At 34.3% G+C, this 23,479-nt stretch overlaps 1 protein-coding gene across 1 annotated transcript in view; it reads left to right on the forward strand.

The window, feature by feature from the left end:
• Positions 1–23,479, forward strand: part of LOC145256488 (DNA helicase MCM8-like) — a 129,888-nt gene that overhangs the window by 87,224 nt on the left and 19,185 nt on the right. Inside the window, exons 20-25 of the mRNA XM_080115434.1 lie at positions 5,615–5,701; positions 7,639–7,702; positions 12,632–12,687; positions 16,079–16,124; positions 17,331–17,411; positions 21,085–21,150. Coding sequence (XP_079971560.1) covers positions 5,615–5,701; positions 7,639–7,702; positions 12,632–12,687; positions 16,079–16,124; positions 17,331–17,411; positions 21,085–21,150 — 400 coding nt within the window. The remainder of the gene's footprint in view (positions 1–5,614; positions 5,702–7,638; positions 7,703–12,631; positions 12,688–16,078; positions 16,125–17,330; positions 17,412–21,084; positions 21,151–23,479) is intronic.

The raw sequence follows: 23,479 nt of genomic DNA on the forward strand, positions 1-23,479 counted from the left end.
GAAAAAGACTTTGTGATTTCTTTTGTTGTTTGCCTGTGGTTGTGAAATGAATTCTTCCCTAGACCGATGTTTCAAGATGCAACAGAGGAGAGCAGCACACCTGCCTGTGAAAGAGGACCTCCTTCTCAACGTCCAATATCAGATGACCAGCCGAAGGACCATTGTGGTAGGTTTACCGACCAGTCACCATGAGAGCAGAATTGCCACATGAACTTAGGGTTATGCACAAGTTGAGTGTTCAAGTAGAAAAGCGATGAGTTCCAGCAACCAGTTAGCGTCTGGCATAGATATTAAGGTCCTAACCACTAGACGAAGAAAAGATGAAGACAAAGATAAAAACTAGACGATCAAATCACGACAAGGAGTTATAAATAAGTCTTTGCCAGTTCAAAGACTTTTAGTTTGCAAGGCGTTTGAGAGTTAAGGCTTTCAAAAGCTTTTGAAAAATTTTGAAGAAGATTAAGTCGTTGGAAACTTGAAAGGTCCAGATGCAAAGTTATTGAATTTTATTTGATAAGTTTTCTATTTTATTTTTATTTTTAAAAATGTAACCTCGAGCTGTTGGGAGTGGGGTTACCTTTAAGGTGTGACCCAACTCTGCTCCTGGCGATGGGCGATACAGAATTCGAAAATCAAAATATTAAATTTCAAGCAAAACCAATGGTATTTACTTAATTTTCATGTTGCAATAATGAAAATATTCCAAAAATTATAAAAAATAATAAGGTTGAAAATTAATTATTAATGAAAACAGTTTTTGAAGACAATTAGAGAAAATTGAATTTTGCAACAAAAAAAAAAAATAAATAAATAAGAAGCCGGAAAATTCGAATCATAACAAAAGGGAGGTAAATATTTTTTTACTAATTGTCTTTGAATAATTGTTTTCATTAATAATAGATTTTCTACCTCATCGTTTTTCGTAATTTTTGGATATGTTTATTACTGTGACATGACAATTTTCGAATCTTGATATTATAACGAAAAAGAGCATATTTTTCTTATGCAGTATATTGCCACTGTGTTTTTGTTGTTTGTTTTTATACTAATATGTCACATTGTTTGATGGTCTGTGGATGACAACTCTCTTCTCCTACCTTGAGAAGATGCAAAATCTTGATATTTTACTTGCCAATTATCATTCCATTGCTCTAACAAGTTGTATCTGTAAAACAATGGAAAGGATGTCGCATTTAGAAAAATACTAGCATGGGTGCTCAGTGTTGCCTGGGTGTTTGGAGGTGTGTGTTGAGCAAAAAAAAAATATGGTAGTAGGCAGGCAGGCTCAAACCCGTGACGCGAAGGCAGAAAAGAAAGTGAAAGAAAATCTGGCGTCTTATTGCTGTTCCATGAAGCGACCGGAAGTTCAGAGCATAAACATTAGGCAAAGTCAATCCAACCGATACGATGACTTGCAAAAATAGCTTGCAAAAAATCGATCCCTCCTTGTAGAAAACTGCCCAGTTGAGGGTGAAGGAATTAATGTTTTTGGCCAATTTTTCAATATTTGTCATCCAAGACGTTGAGTTTCAAAATGATATTGACCTCATGAAAATCCGTCGCCTCTGTTGAAAATTTTAGGCAGATATACATACATTTAAACAGACAGGTGAGATTTATATAATAGACTAGCTTGAGTGCCCGGGTGCTTGGAGGTGTGTTTTGAGCAAAAAAAAAAAAAAGAAAGTGGTAGTAGTCAGGTAGGCTTGAAACCATACCACAAAGAAGGAAAAGAACGTAAAAAAAAAAAGGTGATATCTTTGCCGTTGCATCCATTGTTAATCTGTAAGTGGCGAAGGTTTAAATTAAGGCTAAGCAATTGAAAAGCGGGGATGACTTTCGAAAATATAGGCGAAAAAAGCGACCCTTCCTTGGAGAAAAGTGCCAAGTTGAGGGTGAAGGAATTAATGTTTTTAGCCATTTTTTCGATATTTGTTGTCCGAAGGGTCGAGCTTCAAAACGATACCGATCTCATGAAAATGCATCACCTCTGTTGAAAGTTTTAAGCAGACATACATATATATATACATTTAAAAAGACAGGTGAGATTTATATTATAGATAATATCATCTCCAGACAACAAAGACAAAACCAAGGTACTAATGACCAACTTATTCGACTAGAAACATTCATCTGTAATGATCTAATAAGAAACCACCATGTGGTCTCAATCTTTTCTGATCTTGAAAAAGTGTATGACACCGCATGGAGGTACAGCATCCTGAAAGATATTCATAATATGGGAATCAGAGGAAACCTAGCAATGTTTATCCAATAATTCCTATCTTACAGAACGTGTATAAAGTATGCTTGGGGAACATAAAATCAAACGAATACAGACAAAAAACAGGGGTACCACAGGGTAGGGTATTATCCATCACCCTATTTCTAATTAAAATTAATGATATAACTAAAACCGTTAACATGGGATTTGGAAAAACACTATTTGTTGATGACTTCTGTATAATCTGCTCATCACCAAACATGCCAACTATTGAAAGACAAATGCAACATTGCCTCAACAAAATAGACCATTGGATTAATCAAAATGGATTCCAAATATCCAAAAGCAAAACCATATGCATCCACTTCTGTAGGCAACGAAAATACCACCTCGACCCACAATTCAAACTAGATGGACAACTAATGCCAGTAGTACAACATACCAAATTTTTAGGAATCATTTTTGATAAGAAACTGAACCTCAAGGAGCATATCAACAACTTAAAACAAAAATGCTTAAAAGCAATAAACATCTTAAAAATAATATCCAAACTAGACTGGGGAGTAGACCAGGCTACAATGCTCAAAATATACCGTATACATATCAGTGTAGAAAATTTTATATATATATATATATATATATATATATATATATTTGTCTTTACATAAGCAGTAGTTTGTTGCTACACAGTCATGAGCATGTTTTGGTCTACCAGTATTTACAAACTAGAGACCTCATCAGGCAACAACCCTTATTTCCGAAAACTGATGAGGTCTCTAGTTGGTAAATACTCGTAGACCGAAACACGCTCATGACTGTGTAGCAACAAACTACTGCTTATGTAAAGACAAATGTAACTTGCTCTACTACTTCTGTATTGAGCACTCTTGTATGAACCTCGTTATATTTCACTGGTTAACCTACCTTTGGAAAATAGCAACCTCAAATTATATATATATATATATATATATATATATATATATATATGCATACATGAAGATAAAATACACAATATATCATAAAATAAAATGCCGTGGAAACAGGATGTGTAAAATAAGACAAAGGGAAAAACAGATTAAAAACATAAAAAAACAAGAGCTTTACTGGTTTTGTTCAGATTAAAGAACTTGTTGCGGGGCCGGTTGTCCAGGGACAATCAACCCAACAATTAACAAGGAAGACACGGCCCAAAAGTAAACAGCAAAAAGGCAAAGAAGAATGACAGACACAGGTTGTTTGGTTAAAGATGAGGGTTCGCCTTTTATTTGCAAAGGAAGCGAAAAATCGTATCATCTGGATGCTGGTTGTCCGGAAAGTTGCACGTCACTGAAGGCTAAAGTCTGGAGAGCTGGAACAGCTACTCTAGACATAGCATGGTTTAGGGTTGCTTGCTGGGTCTAGAACGATCGGTGGACACTGAAAACATGGGGGCAATGTTAAGGAATGGACGGTAGACACTGAGAACGTAGGGTCAGTGTTTTCATATCAGATCCAAACTGGATTATAGTTGTGCCATATACAGCTCCACTCACAAATCCTTCAAAAACAAACTACTAACCGTACAGAATCAAGGTTTGAGACTTTGCCTATCGAACCTCATCAATGGAAGCCCATGAACCACGTCTACATTTTAGTAAACGATAACTGGAACAAGTGCAGCATATACAGATGGGCAAAGCCAATACCAAATACAACTGCCCAATGATACCTCAATATATACAGCTGAACTACAAGCCATCAAAATGGCACTCAAATACATCAAAAACAATAACAAACAAAAGTTCATCATATACAGACTCCCTATCCTGTATCTTGAAGAGGAAACAACTAAATGCTCTTTCATCACAGAAATTATACAGGAATATAATGAAGTAGCCAAAAATGGTAAAATAATTGTAATTGGATACCAAGCCATGTTGGCATCCCAGGAAATGAAAAAGCAGACAAACTGGCCGGAGAAGCCACAAACTATCAAATCAAAACAATCAAAATACCACAGACAGACCTGAAAAGAAAAATTAATGAATATCTGGAAAACAGGTGGCAAGAGGAATGGAATGAGTGTACAGAGAATAAATTGCATGAGAATCAGCCAAGAATCAGAAGTGGAAACCAAAAAGCTTTGAAGGGAAGAAAAGAGGAGATTGTACTAAACTGAATACGAATCGGACACACAAAACTAACTCATTCCTATCTAATCAAATTGGAAGAAGCACCAAACTGCACACTCTGCAACGAACAAATAAAAATCAAACATTTACTGACAGAGTGTAAAAGATGCAAACACATCCGGAAGAAATATTTTAGAACAGCAAGCAAGAATTGGAACCTCAACAAACGTAAAGTACTTAAAAAAAAAAAGAAGACAAATTTATTCCAAATCCTGTAAACTAAACATGTAACAGTTTAATTTAGAAAAACTAATTTTTTAGTCCTGAAAACAAACTATTTGGGAAATTTAAAACATCCTGCTTCTAAAGATAAACTTTTCAAGAAATTTAATATTTTCTATATCAGCAAACCTTTCCTTGACATTAAATGACCCCCCCCCCACGAGAGGTTGAAATGCTGTTAAACAAACAAACTCATTCATTTAATTCACATTAATATTGTTTTATTGCTGCATTTTACACGTGTTTCATTGAATGGCATGAATATACCAAACAAATCATCCGACACTTACATAAGTTTCTCAGGAAAAAACCCCCATAAATATGTGATTCTTGTAATGTTGTTAGTTCACTATTGATTCGAATATGGTGCAATACACGGATTTAGTATCCACAAGGGGGTCTAAATTAAAGTGTACTTTTTTATATTTGGTAGGTTTCAATATTTTTCTATGATAAGTAAAACTTCTTATTAATTTTTTTATGTTTTTAAGTTCTTTGTGTCAAAATAATTGACCCTTGATTTTCATGAAACAATTTAACAAGCTGAGCACATTCTGCGACGCTATACTTCTTTGCGATTAATTTCCATTTTCGATGGTTCTGGATATGACCTTAAACTATATCCGATGGTGAGGCCTCAGCTTGCAGGCTTTGGGGAGTGTGGAGCCACCCTTTAATTGCCATTACTCCCAGGTCCACTCTGACCCGGAGTGGTAGTACCTGTTAGGGTTCTAACTATGGGTTAAAATAGAAACCGACTTGCAAAAAATATATTCTATTATAAAAATTTGCTTTCGAATCACCAGATTCAGCATTAAATAACCTGGAAAGAGTTGATATGCCGTAAAACATAAACACACGAAAACCATCCGTTTTTGATACACGATTTGAAATGGAAATAAAAAGAATTATTAATTTTACAGTGACTTTCTTGACCATCCAATATGTTTACAAAATCTGCTTGTAACATCGCCAGATTTCTTTTCTATCTTTTCAGCCTACCTGCCAGGGCATCCATTATTGCAGCTGCTAATCCTGTAGGAGGGCACTATACAAAAGCAAAAACCGTATCGGAAAATCTCAAGTAAGTAAAATCTATATACATTTTGTATGAAATCATTTTTTTTTTATTTTACAAAAGAATATTTTGAAGAGATCTGCCAAATTATATGTAACATCATCAAATGATATGTAACATCATCAAATTATATGTAACATGATCAAATATGTTTCAAAATCCTGTTCAGCACTTTTCTTCAGTCTTTCCTTGGTTTCATTTGTTGTGACATTGCAAAGGCAGCTAAATCTCACCCCCACACTGTAGAGATCCATAGATGTAAAAGATCTTTCTACTCTAGTAGTTTCTTCCTCAGAACCACTACACTTTGGAATTCCATTCCAGGTCCCTACTTCCCCAACTGTACTGACGTGCAGAAGTTCAAGTGTAACGTGAACAGACATCTTGCTGCCCAAATCCCCACATAGTACCCCAGTAGATGTTACCCCTGATAGTAGCCCCCTACATCAAAGTGGCAATATGCCTTGTTTGCGGTGAAAATGTAATTTAAAAAAAAAAAAAAGTCTCCCAGTTCAATGAAGATCGCTTACTAAATGTCCATTGTTTTAAACTTTATTTTGTTAAAGGAATTTGTATTTATCTTGTTGAAGGAATATAGAAACGGTATTGCTTGGATTATTCGGGCTATATTTCTCATCTGGTATAATATTCTCATAACGTTACACCCAATATAACCTCCGACCTTCTTTAGATGTGCCATGTCAAACTAAAGGAACCTATACAAAATTTTGAACAGAATTTTTTATTTAATCCACGCTGGTAGATTGTTTTCTTTCTGTCAACTATAACCTAGTAGCTATCTTAAGTAGTTCTTTTATCATGGCTGAGGAAACAAGAAAAATCCACCCCCATAAGCTAAATAAAGGGTTGTTCAAAATTCTGTACAGATTCCTGAGTTTGGCATAAAGATTACCGAGTTTGACTAGATCCACTTTAAGAAGATCGGGCGGGGGGGGGTTACATTGGCAAAAGCATTGTGAGAATAACATCCACGGTAAGAACAGTAGTCTCCATTATACAAAATCCTTGTCTTAAAAATTTGGGAAAGATCAAAGCAATGATATAGATATATAACTTACTGTATCTACTCGACATTACTCAGCTGTAAAAATAAAAATGACTGATGTGTTTACAGAAAAACAGAAATTAAATTTAATGAATTTAATTTTGTAATTAAATTATTTTATGAAACAGGAATTTTTCAAAAATTTGTTTTAGTATTTGACACTAATTAATTAATGGCAAAGAACAAATAATAATTAAGTGTAGAGACGAGAAACACAATAATTTGTAATTGATGTGGAAACTTCCCTTTAATCTTTAAAAATATAACCTGTTTTTAGATATTTATTTTTTGTCAAAATCATCACAAATAACTTCTGACATGATGAAAACTATTTAGTGAGGTAAAATGTATCCACTTTAAAAGTTTTCTTAGTTAGGATAAGTATTTTTAGAAAGAAACTGACTTGAAATAAAATATATTAACATATTAGAAACAAAAAAAAACAAAAAAGTAGGTCAGTCTGAATCAAATATTGCTATTGTAGATTGATTGTTGTTTAGATGTAATTTTGAAAATACAAGATAATTTTATATCTCTACTTATATATAAAGACACTTTGTGTGTGAGTTCATGAGTTGATTTTTTTTTTTTAATTTCACGCAAATGTACTTTATGTGTCTGGGAGTGTTCTCAGATAGGTTTTGTATCAGAAAGCCTCTGGTAAGCATCAGTAATCGAAAAAAAATCTTATTAAAAAAGGAACAGTATGATTTTGACCAAAGTTAATCATCTACCTGTCAAACACAATAACCATTATCCTCTGTTGGCTTGTGGCCCTTATAAAAAACAAAAGATAAATTGTGTTTAAGCATTAAAGGGGTGCATATGCCGCAAAATAGAAAACCCAAAGTTGAATTTTTTTCTTCTTTTCTTGCAGAATGAGTTGTGCGTTGTTATCACGATTTGATCTTGTGTTTATTCTTCTCGACAAACCGGATGAGGTGAGAATTACAAGCTGGTTGCTAGAAAAACAGAAAATTTGAGGTCATAAATTTTTGTATTATTTGAATTAATTGGACAATTGCTCTCATCTTGAGTGTTACCTGCACAACGTTCCGGTCAATGTAACCTTCGACCTTCTCCGGGTGTAAAAGTCGCCATGATTTTTTGTAAGAAAAAACGGTGGGGTTTAGCTCTGCACTCTAAGGTTTCATATTCTTGGATCTAATCTAGTTAAAAGTAAGTTTAAATAAACTATAAAGACAAATTATCAAGGAATTCTAGGGAGGATATTATTTCTAACTTATTAAGATTAAATTTTTTTTAATTAAATTAATTTTAATTAAATGAATTGAAATAAGAGCCTATCCTTGTTTTATCGTTATTTCCATGGCAGGTGCTCGTCTGAACTCCAATCTCTGGTCCCCCCTCACCAATCTTTCACGAAAAACACCCGTCTAGCTGAATCCACTGTGAAAAATTTCCCCCACTCTTTATCTGTGCCTAAATCAAAACGTGGATTCCATGAACAAAGCTTCTTTCTTAGAACTGCATGCCTGTGGAACTCTGTTCCGTCTGCCTGCTTCCCACCTGACTGCAACTTGGATGTCTTCAAGTCCAATGTAAACAAATTCCTGATGAACCGCCCCCTTAAGTAAACACTTCATCAAATCTCCACACTAACGTACTGTACTTGCAATAACCCTTATCCCTGAGTGGCTTCCGGGCCTTGATAAGTGGTGACCACCGTGTAAAAAAAAAAAAGAAAAAAAAAGGTTGCTTGTTAAAATATGTTTAACCATGTGTGTATCTTGTGTTATCCGTTTTTTTTTTTTTTAACAATTTTTTTGATTTTTGATAAATTTTATTGCGACTGATATGAGATAAAAAGGAAAGAAAAAAAAAGTATTGCATTCATTCTTTTTGCGGACTGTTATCTTCATCTTCATAGTTATTGTTGTTGTTTCACCACGTTTCGACCAACTCATCCTCTGGCCTTCTTCAGGTGGTTAACCGCAATGGGATAAGAATGCTGAGTCTCGTAATTGTATCTCCAGTAATTACTGCCTTCCATAGTTATTGTCTCACCACGTTTTGGTCAAGTAATCCTCTAGCCTGCTTGAGTAAGATCAAAACCACTATCTTCAGACAATGCTCACCTGGAACTGTAGAGGCTCAACACCTTTATCCACTGCGCCATGGGCTCCGAAGGATAACAGTCTGCAAAAAAGAATGGAATGAAGGCACAAATTATGAAGCCTCATCTCAAAGGATTCCAAAAATAAAAGAACAAAAAAAATTTATTATTTAAATTTTATTGCATCTATCTTATTTACGTCTTCAATTTTGATATCCATATTATGAACGGAGTCAACTTTCAGATTTTCAAAAGTAAAAATCTGACTTGGGGACTGACATAATGCTTAGCAATGTTGCCGAAGCTGCTTTTGATGATTACAACACATCAGTTTGTTAATGTTATCGAAACTTTGAAACGAGAACGTCCTGAAGCAATTTCTACTCGGCAAAAAGAAACAGGTCCCAAAAAACAAATTTCCCGCTTTTCTAGTGACCACCCTGTATATTTGTAGCAAAAAAATTTCCATCTTCTACCCCTATTCCCTGTTGATTTTTATTTTTTTTACTTTTATTCACTCGAAATAAGGCATATTGTCACAGAGGCATAAGGTGGCTGTGTGAATTAGGGGCATTCTAAGTGGGTAGTTCTACAGGAAGCGTAACATTTGAGATGTTTGTTTACATTACATTTAAAATTCTGCATGTTGATACAATCAGGAAGTCGGGAGAGAGTTCCAAAGGTTAGTGCTTCGAGGCAAGAAGCTATTAGAATAGAAAACCTTTTTGGAATTTGGGGACTTTTACGGTGAGGAAGTGGGATTTTGCTGATTGGCAGGTCGGTCAGTGACAATAATTTTTTTAGCATTAAAAGTATCATAACACATATGTGTCCCTTCGTTTATTATTGTCCTTATTGTTACGTGCTGAAATACAAAATCTTATTGATTTTTGATAATAGAAAACTTTGATGAATACTGATTAGAAAAAGAAAAATCTGGTCAAAATATTTCATCAATAAATTCTTAAATTGTAAAGGGATTTTCTAGATATTCTCCACCCCCTTCTCCAGTTTTGGTATTTCTGGACATTGAGGTGTGCAATACCAGGCAACGACTCATTGGCCTTTGGGACAAGATCAAAGTGTAGTATCTGTTCCGACAGATACTGCAAGCTATGACTAGCTATGACTAGCAAAGACCAGATGTGGGGGCGACCCCACATGCCTGACCTTTAACCAGCTCCCATTTCCCACCTCTCGGGAGCTGGTCCCCTTTTTCCCTTCCCCCTCCCTTCACTCCTCACATTAAAAATCGGCCTTGTGCCTAATTTGCTCGGTGGGGGAGCAAATAAATACCATCTGTTCCGACAGATACTGCAAGCTATGACTAGCTATGACTAGCTATGACTAGCAAAGACCAGATGTGGGGGCAACCCCACATGCCTGACCTTTAACCAGCTCCCATTTCCCATCTCTCGGGAGCTGGTCCCCTTTTTCCCTTCCCCCTCCCTTCACTCCTCACATTAAAAATTGGCCTTGTGCCTAATTTGCTCGGTGGGGGAGCAAATAAATACCATCTGTTCTTCAGATGCTGCACTTCTATTTCTTGTTCTCTTTCAGTGGAGGAGAACTCCTTCACGACTGAGACAATTTTTATTTTTGTACCTTTTCTCCACGTTAAAAAACGACCCTGGTGTCTAACTCTGTCCCGTGGGGAGGCATAGTAAATAGGTACTCTCCATGCGATCCAGTCCATAGAGTTGATACCAGTCATGTTTCAAGCAGTCAGATCAATTCTGTATGCGTTCAAGCCCTGTTTTCCCACACACCATTGTGCCTGGTGTATCCATGTTATTGAGTTAATCAGTTTTTTTTTCGATGGAAATTGCTCTAGACAAGGTATGAAGCCACTTGATGTAAGGAGCTAAAAAAACATACTATTCACAGTAAAAAACAAATAGTCAACTATAAGTGTTAGATGGATAAATTCCGACCCAGAAAACAGCAATATTTCCCCCTTTGTCAGAAACATCACTCATACAATGTGACGGCTAAGGGATAAAATAAGTGAAGTTATTGAGTATTATGTTATGTTTTTATTTTCGTATTATGACATGGAAATAATTTATTTTGGTACTAGAAGGCCTGCTGATCATGTGACTGTTATTTGAAAACGAGGAACTCTCTTTTAATGTTAGCTCTTTCATTCAGGGTTTACTACCCCAAATACATTTTGTATTGTATTTTCACCATGCAGTATATTTTTTTATTCTGATTCTCACATTTTTTATCTTTGTATCTACATCAATATGTTCAGTGTTCGTATATCATAGATGTATAGCAGTGACCAGCGTTTTTCAGATTCGCCAGTTGATATTACAGCTAATGCTCATCTTTTATTTCTTTGTTTGTTCCCATAAATATTTAAAGGATCAATTAAGTTTCAAGGATCTCATAAAATAAGCAAAGCAAATGAAAGAATTTATAAAAAATAAGCACACAATCTTTGTTTTGTAAATAAAAAAATGCATCCTACATTAAACAATAAATATCCCCTTTTCCCTATATTAGGTGTTCCTTTTATTTTGCTTAGTTTTTTGGGGTTCTTGAAACCTAACTGATCCTACAATATTCAGACAGTGTAATGCTATTTCTGTATTTTTTCTCTCATAATTATACATACGCGTACTTTTTGATCATTATTGATATTATTTACTGTTTTCTATATTACGTTAGGTATGAAGCATTTATTAATTAAATATATGTATATATATGTATAATTAAATATATATATATATATGTATAATTAAATATATGTATATATATGTATAATTAAATATATGTATATATATGTATAATTAAATATATGTATATATATGTATAATTAAATATATGTATATATGTGTATGATTAAATATATGTATATATGTGTATGATTAAATATATGTATATATATGTATGATTAAATATATGTATATATATGTATAATTAAATCTATGTATATATGTGTATGATTAAATATATGTATATATATGTATGATTAAATATATGTATATATATGTATAATTAAATATATGTATATGTATATATATGTATAATTAAATATATATATATATATATATATATATATATATATATATATATATATATATATACATATATTAAGTAATGTGATTGATAATTTAAAATTTAAAAATCAAATTATAATCTTACTCTATTTATTTTATATCTCTAACCCATATTAATTTTCTTATAAATTTTAAATCCAGACCTTTTATTTCAATTTTTTCAGATTCATCTGCCTTACTTTTAATGCTAGGTTTATTTATGGTGTCTTTTAAATTCAATAAAAACCCTTCAAAATTTGCTGACGAGGAGACCTTGCTTATTAAAAAACTATATGTAATTATTGTACGTAACTTGATGTATACCACAAAACGATCGTACAGATAATTGATTTTGTTGTTGTTCCTTCTTATGAAACGGATTTTAATTTGATTATAATTTGATTTTTAAATTTTAAATTATCAATCACATTACTTAATATTGAATTAGCTCTAGGACATTTAACTATCGAGCTTATTATATATCTAAATTACAACAAGCACCTTCTCTTTCCTGTATTTTAATTAAACTAGTAATTTCACTGTTACATTAAAATACACTCAGCTCTTTAGACTATTGTTCTAATCTCCTATATATATATATATATATATATATATATATATATATATATATATATATATAGATATATATATATATGTAGTACATATACAAACTACAATGGACTCCCATTTATTCAATAAATGCTGTTTCTTGCATAATATTGTATTCTTTTTTTCCTCCTAAACAGATAATGGACAACATGCTTTCAGAACATGTGATGGCTTTACATGCTGGCAAGAAACGGTTAATATTTCTCATTTCTGTTCCAATCTTGATATTATAAATAAACGTTGCAAGAAAAATACAAACGAAAAGATTAAATTTATATACTTTTATTCTCGGTTTGTCATCGAGGTGTTAATAATGCATTCCTGTATAATGTATAATGTATTGTTGAATTGTCTGTGTTAATGCTTGTCTGAGCTCCAATCTCTGGCCCCCCCTCGCCATTGTAAACATGATAAACACCCGTCTAGCTAAAACCACTGTCAATAATTTCCCCCACTCTTTATCTGTGCCTAAATCAAAACGTAGATTCCATGAACATAGCTTTTTTCTGAGAAGTGCACGCCTGTGGAATTCTCTTCCGTTTGCCTGTTTCCCACCTGGCTACAAGTGGGATGTCTTCAAGTCCAGCATAAACAAATTCCTGATTAATCGCCCCCTTAAGTAAGGCACTTTATCAAAGCTCCAATACCAACTATTACTACGATATTATCCCATTGATTATTGTACACAAAATAACCCTTATCCCTGAGTGGCTTCCGAGCCTTGATAAGTGGTGATCCCCATGTAAAAAAAACAAAAACAAAAAAAAACATGCTTTCAGAACATGTGATGGCTTTACATGCTGGCAAGAAACGGTTAGTATTTCTAATTTCTGTTCCAATCTTGATGTTATAAATAAACGTTGCAAGAAAAATACAAACGAAAAGATTAAATTTATATACTTTTATTCTCGGTTTGGCATCGAGGTGTTAATAATGTATTGCTGAATTGTTGGGCTGTCTGTGTTAGTGCAGTTTTTTTAAATGATGTGGTAGTTGGCTTTTAAGGAGTTTCTTTCGGCTGGATTTTCATGCTAGAAACATTACTGGAGTTATAACAGTAAATCAACAATGTAACAATTTAACGACTGATGCGATTGCTAGTGCAGCGTCTTTATATAGGTTTCTGCATAGAATTTTCTTGATTATTCCAGATTGTTCCGAAACGTTCTAAATAGAATATTTAAATATTCTATTAATTTTTATAAGGAAAATGCCTTTTCAGAACATATCACAAAACGACATAATAGAGCTTAATAGGACAAATGTGGATATGATCTTTAAGAGATATTTTATGAAACAAACTAAACTGCCGATTTGCTATTGTTTTTGTCCAGTAAAACTTTTGGAAAAAAATAAAAATGCACCAACCTAATTTTTAGTAAGCATATAGGTTTGGATGTCAGGATGAAGGCAGCCATTTGGTCGAGTTTACCATATCTGGACGCATTTGAGTGGAATCAAATATTGAATATGAAAAGCAGTTATAGTCAGCTAATGTACTTTCAGTGTCGCTGTTCTTCAGTATTTGTATTGTAAAGTGATTTATTGGAATAAAGTATTAAAAAAAAATCGACATTATTGAAAAATATACAATAAAAACTAACAAAATTATACGAATAAAAATAACACAGTTATTCTTTTATTTGCATTTTTAATAACAAAATGAAAATTATAAAATTTTAATTGAACTTTTATAACAAATATATGTTTATGAAATTATAAAAACACATTTTCTTTTTTTTTATTTAAAAAATAAAGGTTTATTTTTATTTGAATTAATACAATAAATATATGAAAGTATAGAAATAAAACTAATGAAATCAAAATAACAAATGAAATTATTGGAATCAAAATGATAAAATTTCAAACATCATAAAAAAAATGTATCCAATGCATAGTATTCCAAAAATAGTTTAAAAAGATTTTAAAAAGTGTTTTTAAATAATTCTTTAAAAGAAAAAGAAACAGCGCAAAAAACGTTTTCAATAATTCTTTAAAAAAATAAAACTGATTTCAATAATTCTTAATTAAAATAAGACTGAAAAGACTTTTCAATGATTAATAAAAAAAGAAAGATTGGAAAAACATAATAAAAAAAGGGGTACATGAACAGGGGAGATATAGATGTGAGAGAAAAAAATGAAGGAACTGATTTGCCTTGTCACCGCTTCCGGTAGCAGCCATGCCGAAAGTTAGAAAGTGCCTTAACTGACTATAACTGAAAAGGGTCACCATCTCCACTATTCAAAGAGAACACTGGAATGTAAAGAGAGTTGTTTTGGCAGGCTGGCTTTTGCTAAAAACAGAATGTAGTAACTTGGAGTTTCATCTTATTGTGCCGCTTCTGCCAAAGGGCAAGAACAGTAACAGTTTTGTCTAAACAAAATCTTATCAGAAACTGAGTCTACACAAAAGTGTTCTCTCACCTATACAGTTATATAAGTTTTGCCATTGCTGCTCATGCACAAATAAAATAGATCTGTCATGCAACTGCTACATGACCCCCTGCTTAGGCTTTTAGCTGATAAAAAACGAGATTCTTTATTGGTTTTAATAAAATGTAATACAAGTCGACTGGTATTTTTTCTATATTTACGGAATTCGTTTCCTCAAAAGACGGTCAACCAGAGAGATGGAAGTTAAACTTGTTTAAAAAAAAGCTGCAATAATTATATACTAATACAATATATTTTATCTATAATATAAATCTCACCTGTCTGTTGAAATGTATGTCTGCATGTATGTATGTCTGCATGTATGTATGTCTGCATGTATGTATGTCTGCATGTATGTATGTATGCCTAAAACTTTTGACAGAGGTGACAGATTTTCACGAGATTGGTATCATTTTGAAGCTCGATGTTTTGGATGACAAATATTGAAAAATTGGCCTTAAACATTAATTCCTTCACCCTCAACTGGGCAACTTTCTACAAGGAGAGGTCGATTTTTTGTGAGCCATTTTGCAAGTCATTGTATCAGTTGGATTGACTTTGCCTAATCTTAACATTCCGAGCTTTCAGTAATGTCATGGAGTAGTGATAAGATGTCAAATTTTCTTTCACTTTTTTTTCTGCTTTTGTGTCACTGGTTCGAACCTGCCTGCCTACTACCATTTTTTTTTTTTTTTGCTTAACACACAATTCCAAACACCCAGGCGGTCCTGGGTATGACCTTAAACTATATCTGATGGTGAGGCCCCAGCTTGTGGGCTTTGGGGAGTGTGGAACCAGCCTTTAATTGCCATTGCTCCCAGGTCCACTCTGACCCGGACATGTAGTACCTGTTATCCCAACTATGGGTTAAATAGAAACCGACTTAAAAAAACAAATATACTCTATTAAAAAATTGTTCTTCAAAATCACTGGATTTGGCATTAAATGAAAAGGGTTGATATGCTGTAAAACAAAGACAACCAACCAAACACCCAGGCTAGTCTGAAATAAAATGAATTCCAAATATTCCAAGCATCTCTTTCTTTTTTTTTGGGGGGGGGGGTTACAATGATTGCTTTTGTAACTTTTATGATATCAAATTCTAAAAAAAAAAGCAAAATTTTAAATAATTTTTCTTTTTAATTCTAGTGGTTTATCTGTTACTGTCCAACGATCACAACATGGTCTATTTGATGTAAGTATATAAGATTTAAACATCCAACATATAAAGTTATCTTGTCGAATTTTCAAAGTCAGACTTAAATAGCATTTAAGCTGGCAAATCAAACTTTGTTGTTGAATAACCAATTTTCAGTTGTTATTGTTGTACCATGTTATCATAATAAAATACTTTGCTTCTGAAGGACTGACTTTATCCATTTTTAAGTTGTATGTTAGAAACAATCCCCCTCCCTACCAAACATGTACACCATTATCCAGAAAAACAGTCAACAATTTTAAACTTTTGCAATCTTCCTCTGAGGTCATCAGATCTAAACCTATCATTTCTCTCCGTGCAACGCATGTCCTCAATCCTCATTTCCTCTGAGGTTATCTTGCCGAATTTTCAAAGTCAGACTTAAATAGCATTGAAGCTGGCAAATCAAACTTTGTTGTTGAATAACCATGTTGCATTATTTCATGACTTCTCAAGATTTAAAAGGAATTTGGAAGTATTTAAACTGTTGTGTAGAAAGTCATTTAAACTGACTTTAAATTTCTCAATTCAAATTATGAATTTATTTGGAAACTATTTAGCACTTTCTACACACACAATCTTGAGGAGTATTTTTTTTTTAATAAATATTATTTCAGCTTCCCCTCTTTCCACAATAATGTTGAAATTTTAAAAAGATAATTATTTAGGTTAACCATAAAACTCTCAAGCAAAGTGGATACATTAGTAGGATAGAAATGATATGCAAATGATACAATGGATGTATAATGTGAGTCTTATAGGCAGGTTTAGATCTGATGACCTCAGAGGAAGATTAAATAGAGAGATTTGTGCAGAAAAGTATATTTCTATTATATAGCCATGTTGAAAGAATAAGAGTTCATTGGTCAGTGGATATAGAAGAGTTAAGATGTCACAAGGGAAGGCCAAGGAAAATATGGAAGGCAACAAAAATGGACTTGATAGAAAAAAGGAATAAATAAAAACCTGGTCAGAGATAAGTTTGGAAGTCAATTTCTAAAAAGCTGTCCAATATTTGCTAATTATTTAAGACAAACATTAAACTGAATTTTGTTGTTGTTATGATTATGATGACGATTTTCATAATTTTTAGTTTCATTAATAATTTAGGTGCCTGAAATAGGATTTCTCTTCCTGCAACAAATATTTGAGATACGAATAAATGTAGATAACAAGATTACCTTTTATTATTTTTCTTTGCAGGAAGAAAAACATCAGAGTCTACAAGAACGGTTAATAATCAAAGAACCAATGGATTTTATTCCTGCTCCACTCTTCAGAAAGGTAAAAAGGAGACACACACACACACACACACCTTCATTTTAGCGGCATTTAGCTTTATATATAAGAAAAGCCCAACTCACTTTACGTCTTTTTGTAATATTACCAATATCAATAAAAGAATGAACAAACTTTAAACAGAGACGCACATGGGCAAATGCGCACCCGTGTGTTATTGCCGTCTAGCTGAATCCACTGTCAAAAACTCTTTATCTATCCCTAAATCAAAACGTAGATTCCATGAACAAAGCTTCTTTCTTAGAACTGCACGCCTGTGGAACTCTGTTCTGTCTGCCTGCTTCCCACCTGACTACAACCTGGATGTCTTCAAGTCCAATGTAAACAAATTCCTGATGACCCCCCCCCCTTAAGTAGACACTTTATTAAATCTCCACACTAACGTACTGTACTTACAATAACCCTTATCCCTGAGTGGCTTCCGGGCCTTGATAAGTGGTGACCACCTTGTAAAAAAAAAAAGAAGAAAAAAAGCGATCAAGCAACAATTCAATTAAATAGAAGTCTTTAATACATGTGTAATCTTTGCTTTTTCTATCGTTGCTTCCTTCTGTTGGTTTGTATTGTTGGCTCTTTGATTTAAATCTTTGAACTTTTCTAATATTGCTTAATAATATTTGGTTTTGTTTTACGTGGTGTTGTCAGGCAGCAATAAAATTGTCTTTATTTATATTACTGTATTTTATTTGGTAAGTGAGTGTAGGGACCAGGTAACAGAACTTTTTGTTTGACTGGCCGTTGTACACAATCAATAAATGTTAAATTACGATATAATATTTTATCTCTTTGGACTATTTTCATTATTAACATCATTTCTCTTCGTATAATTGTGAAAGTAGCTGGAGGGAACAGAATAACCCGGAATCAAGAATGCCATTGTTTTGTTCTGTTCAGCATTGCTCAAAAGTAACTCCAGTATCTGAATGACATTTTTTCAGCACAGTGAGACAAGAATGAATTAGACAAAGAATAAAAAGAGAGTTACAGATAAAGATGGTAAAAGGGGGGAAAAGAAAAGAGAAGAAGATACAGAGATGGCTGGAGAGAGAGAGAGAGAGATAGAAATTTAAATATAAATATGTTACACACATAATTTCACTTCTGTTTCATTTTATATGACCCTGAGAAATGCCGGGTAGTCCTGCTAGTTTTCTTCTAAAAGATATGCTACTATTAATTTGTTTCTTACTTAATTGTCTTATTTAATTAAAACTCGGTCGATAAACGGACAGGTCTTGAGGAAATTTCCCTTAAGTTTCTATATTTTTGGAATTTCAAGCAGAATTCTTTATTTAATCCCCGGGGGAGGTGGGGGCATGCTCTCATTCTATGAGCCAGGACTGGGTAGAAGTCCTAAGTAATTTGCAGTTGTATTTTAGGTGTCATCTGTACTGAGGATTGAACCTTCAACCTCCAGAAGAGTGTCATTATTACAACTGAATTTTACCAAGTATTCTATCCACTGCGTCACGGATCATGTCTGACAGAATGAGAGCATGCTATACCTGTGGATTAAACAAAGGATTCTGTTTGAAATTCCGTACAGATCTCTGAGTTTGATAGATTTAAATTAAAATAAAATTTAGGGCATAAGTCGCCCTGGATTGTGCATATATAACATAATCAAGAGGTCCAATTTTCCCAAACATTAAATTATGCTGTATTTCATCAATAATGTGTCAAATGTTGCCTTTCAAGTGGTCTATTTTGTCTGGTTTATCAGCATAGACATAAGACTTTTCATATCCCCAAAGAAAATAATCTAATACGGTTAAATTGCACAAGTAAGGTTGGCAGTTGACAGGTTCATTTCATGAAATTATTCAATAAATTGATCGTATGATTTGCAATTTGCAAACACTGCTCATGATAAATTGCCAAAGCTGAGCTCAAAATAACTAATGGTTGCCAAATCTGCAATTTAAGAAAATAGTTATCAATTTTTTTAAAAGTTCGCCGCCTCTAAAAAATAAAACATCCATTACTAACCTCACTTTCTATACTGTTGATCAACTACTTCCTCTTTTTCTGGCCCTGTCGGTGGGGCATTAGAATACGCCGACTGCCCCCCTGCAGAGGGTAAAAGTCCCTCAATGGGGATCCTGGATATGACCTTAAACTATATCCAGTGGTGAGGTCCCAGCTTGTGGGCTTTGGGGAGTGTGGAGCCACCCTTTAATTACCATTGCTCCCAGGTCCACTCTGACCCGGAGTGGTAGTACCTGTTAGGGTCCCAACTATGGGTTAAATAGAAACCGACATGAAAACAATAAATATATTCTATTAAAAAATTTTTCTTCAAAATCTTTGGATTCGGCATTAAATAACCCGAAAAGGGTTGATATGCCGTAAAACAAAAACAACCAACCAACCAACCAAATCCTCTTTTTCTATAATTTTCCTTCTTTTTTTCTTTTCACTTCCTAACATTTTTTTTGAGTGGAGGAGGTGTTCATAATATTACAATCCAACCATTTTCTCAGTGACGATTTCGGATCAGTTAAGTTTCAAGGACCCTAAAAAATAAGCAAAATAAAAGTGACGATTTTGGATCTATATCAGTTTCTTCCAGTTAACCTGTGCACAAACTAATAAACCTGTATGGTTTCGTTTTCGTCTCAAGATCGGTTTTTAATATAGAGGAAAGATTTATTTTAATTTCTTGTTTATTTAAATCTTTTCTTTTGTTTAAAATACACTTTAACAAAAATGGAATAATTTAGTATCTCGATATTAAAAATTGACAAAAAATAAAGCAACTGAGGCTTTTTATCTGTTTGTTTATTTTTTTTTATTTTTATTTATTTTTATTTTTTACACAGTGGTCACCACTTATCAAGGCCCGGAAGCCACTCAGGGATAAGGGTTATTGCAAGTACAGTACGTTAGTGTGGAGATTTGATGAAGTGTTTACTTAAGGGGGCGGTTCATTAGGAATTTGTTAACGTTGGACTTGAAGACATCCAAGTTGTAGTGAGGTGGGAAGCAGGCAGATGGAACAGAGTTTCACAGGCATGCAGTTCTAAGAATGAAGCTTTGTTCATGGAATCCACGTTTTGATTTAGGCACAGATAAAGAGTGGGGGAAATTTTTTACAGTGGATTCAGCTAGACGGGTGTTTTTCGTGAAAGATTGGCGAGGGGGGGACCAGAGATTGGAGTTCAGACGAGCACCTGCCATGGAAATAACGATAAAACAAGGATAGGCTCGCAACGTCTCTTCTGTGGGAGAGAGGTTGCAGGGTAGAGAAAAGGGCATACCCCACTAAGCCACAAAGTCTATTTTGTACTCTGTCAAGGCAGGATAGGCTCTTTTTAGCAGCTCCTGCCCAGATATGGCAGCAGTATTCCATCCTTGGACGTACTTGGCTTTTATATAGATAGAGAATTGCATCAGTAGTGAGATATCTTCTGGAGCGGTAGAAGGATCCCACCATCTTTCCAGCGACCTTGGCAACAGACTTGATAGTGTGCGCACGTCAACCGAAAGAAACTGGTGTAGACTCAAAGTTGTCTCTTTTGTTTTATTCATTTTCTGGCATCCTTAACTTAATTGATCTGAGATATTTGATCCGAGATTTCATATAAGTCTTCCATTTTTTTTATGTATCTGACTCTTTTGCTATTGAAATATGTCTGATGCATTTTTTTTTTTATAGTATGTCGCTTATGCACGGAAATATGTCCATCCACGAATTGGAAAAGAGGCTGCCCATGTATTACAGGTAATTAATTTAACTTCCTTTTCATAACTCTCAGATGATTTTTTTTTTTTTAACTTGAGGGTCACTGCTGATCAAGACCCGGATGCCACTCTAGGATAATGGTTGATGAATATTAGGCAGATGGTGAAACAATTCCATGTTGATCAGTAATGGCGGAGCTTGGGTAGGACTTTGTTAGTGTTAGGCAGACAATCTGACAACGCTGTAATGATCAGTAATCCTTGCACAATTTTTCTTGCCAAATGTCAGGAAAAAAACTAATTTTAGATGACGTTTTCTCACTTAATTCAAGTTGTATAAATCAGGTGATTCTACTGTTGGTATCAGTTTCCCCAATATCTTTCTAGTCATCAGGGACCATGTGAAGGTTGCTAACATCTTACGTTAAAGTGCTTCTGTGGCTCAAACTGGACACACCTATGTTGTCAGCCCATGTTATTTACCACTTAGTCATCATCATCTACAAGATAATAGATATGTCCTTAGCAATCATTCCCATGTATAAGATATCCTTAGCAATCATTCCTATGCATCTGACATCCTAGGAACTGATCTTAACCATCAGATCCTTCCTTTTCGGGCCCTGTCGGTGGGGCATTAGAATACGCCGACTGCCCCCCTGCAGAGGGTAAAAGTCCCTCAATTAAACTATATCCAGTGGTGAGGCCCCAGCTTGTGGGCTTTGGGGAGTGTGGAACCACCCTTTAATTACCATTGCTCCCAGGTCCACTCTGACCCGGAGTGGTAGTACCTGTTAGGGTCCCAACTATGGGTTAAATAGAAACTGACGTGAAAACAACAAATATATTCTATTAAAAAAAATTTTCTTCAAAATCTTTGAATTCGGCATTAAATAACCCAAAAAGGGTTGATATGCCGTAAAACAAAAAACAACCAACCAACCAACCTTCCTTTTCGGGGTGAGATATGATTCCGATTGCTCCTAAGCATTGCTTCCTCTTTTTTATAGTTAGAATTCTTTCTAGAAAGACATTGGGTATTTATAAGGACCGCATAAAGGTTGCCAACATCCTAAGCGAAAGGACTTCTGTGGAACAAACTGGATACACCCATGTTGTCAGCCATGTCATTTACGACTTATCCACCATCATCTGCAAGATAACAGATATTATTCCTACACATCCAACATCCTAGGAACTGATCTTAACGATCAGATCCTTCTTTTTCGGAGTGACATATGGATCCGATTGCTCCGAGGCATTAGTTCCTCTTTTTTGAAGGGGAATTGGTTTGTTGCTGATTTTTGGTAAGCCCCCCACCTCCCCCTAATAATAAGTCACATATCTAATTTGATCACCTTTCTAATTGCACCATGATAAACAACACAAGACATAAATGTAAATCAGTTAAATTTTGTGTGTGTGGGTAGGTGCACATGTGTGTGTGTGTCTGTGTATATATGTGTGTGTGTGTGTGCGTGTGTATGTGTGTGTGCATGTGTAATACTGTTGTGTAGCATACAAACAAAAACTGTGACGTTGCCCGTTGATAACTGCCTGGTTGCAATCAGGTTCCAGTGACCTTCTTCTCAGCATGATCTATTCTCACCTGGTTTCGATTCCAATTCTCTCTTGGGGACTTCTGAGTCACCATTTGTCGTCTTCAGAGTTCAAACTCCAACTGTTCATTCAACTCTGACTATCGTCGACCGTTGCCAAAAACCGTTCCTAACCGTCGCTAACTGAACACTATCATAAAACGTCATAAAACCCCTTGCCAATCCTAAACATATCTCTATTGTTCAGTTCTTTGGTTAATATTCAATAACTACCACATCTTGCTTAACAGTCCCTTGGTTCTTTTATTCCCATCATCTTAATTACAACTGCACCTTGGCTCTCCTTTGTCTGTGTTAAGGAACAAACTTCAATCCATTGCCTACTGATAAACCCGATTTCCTATTTCTTTTGTTATATTTCTTTTCTCTCTTTTTTTTTTTTACTTCCCAACAGATAGGGATAAGGGTGGGGGCTGATGCCGATTATATTCCCTACACGCATTTTATGGTTTTCAATTATTATGTGCTATAGCTGAACAGACTAAATCTGCGTTGATATACATTTATATTAGAACCTCTGTATAATCACATCGGTGTTTGCTCAGAGATGGATCGGCGATCTCCTTTCGTATTGTGTTCTGCAGTCCTGAACATGCTGCCTCAGAATTATGTGAATGAACATGTATCACTGTCACATTTTCAAAGTTTTGTATTGTGTTGCAATATTTTGGACGTGTAATGGAGTATGATCCCACACATTTGGACGATTCTATTTATAAACGATGCTGCTAGGAACTGACGAATCGAATT

Source organism: Euprymna scolopes, chromosome 32, assembly GCF_053919585.1.
Source record: "Euprymna scolopes isolate OS-2025 chromosome 32, ASM5391958v1, whole genome shotgun sequence".
NCBI classification, from domain to species: Eukaryota; Metazoa; Mollusca; class Cephalopoda; order Sepiida; family Sepiolidae; genus Euprymna; species Euprymna scolopes.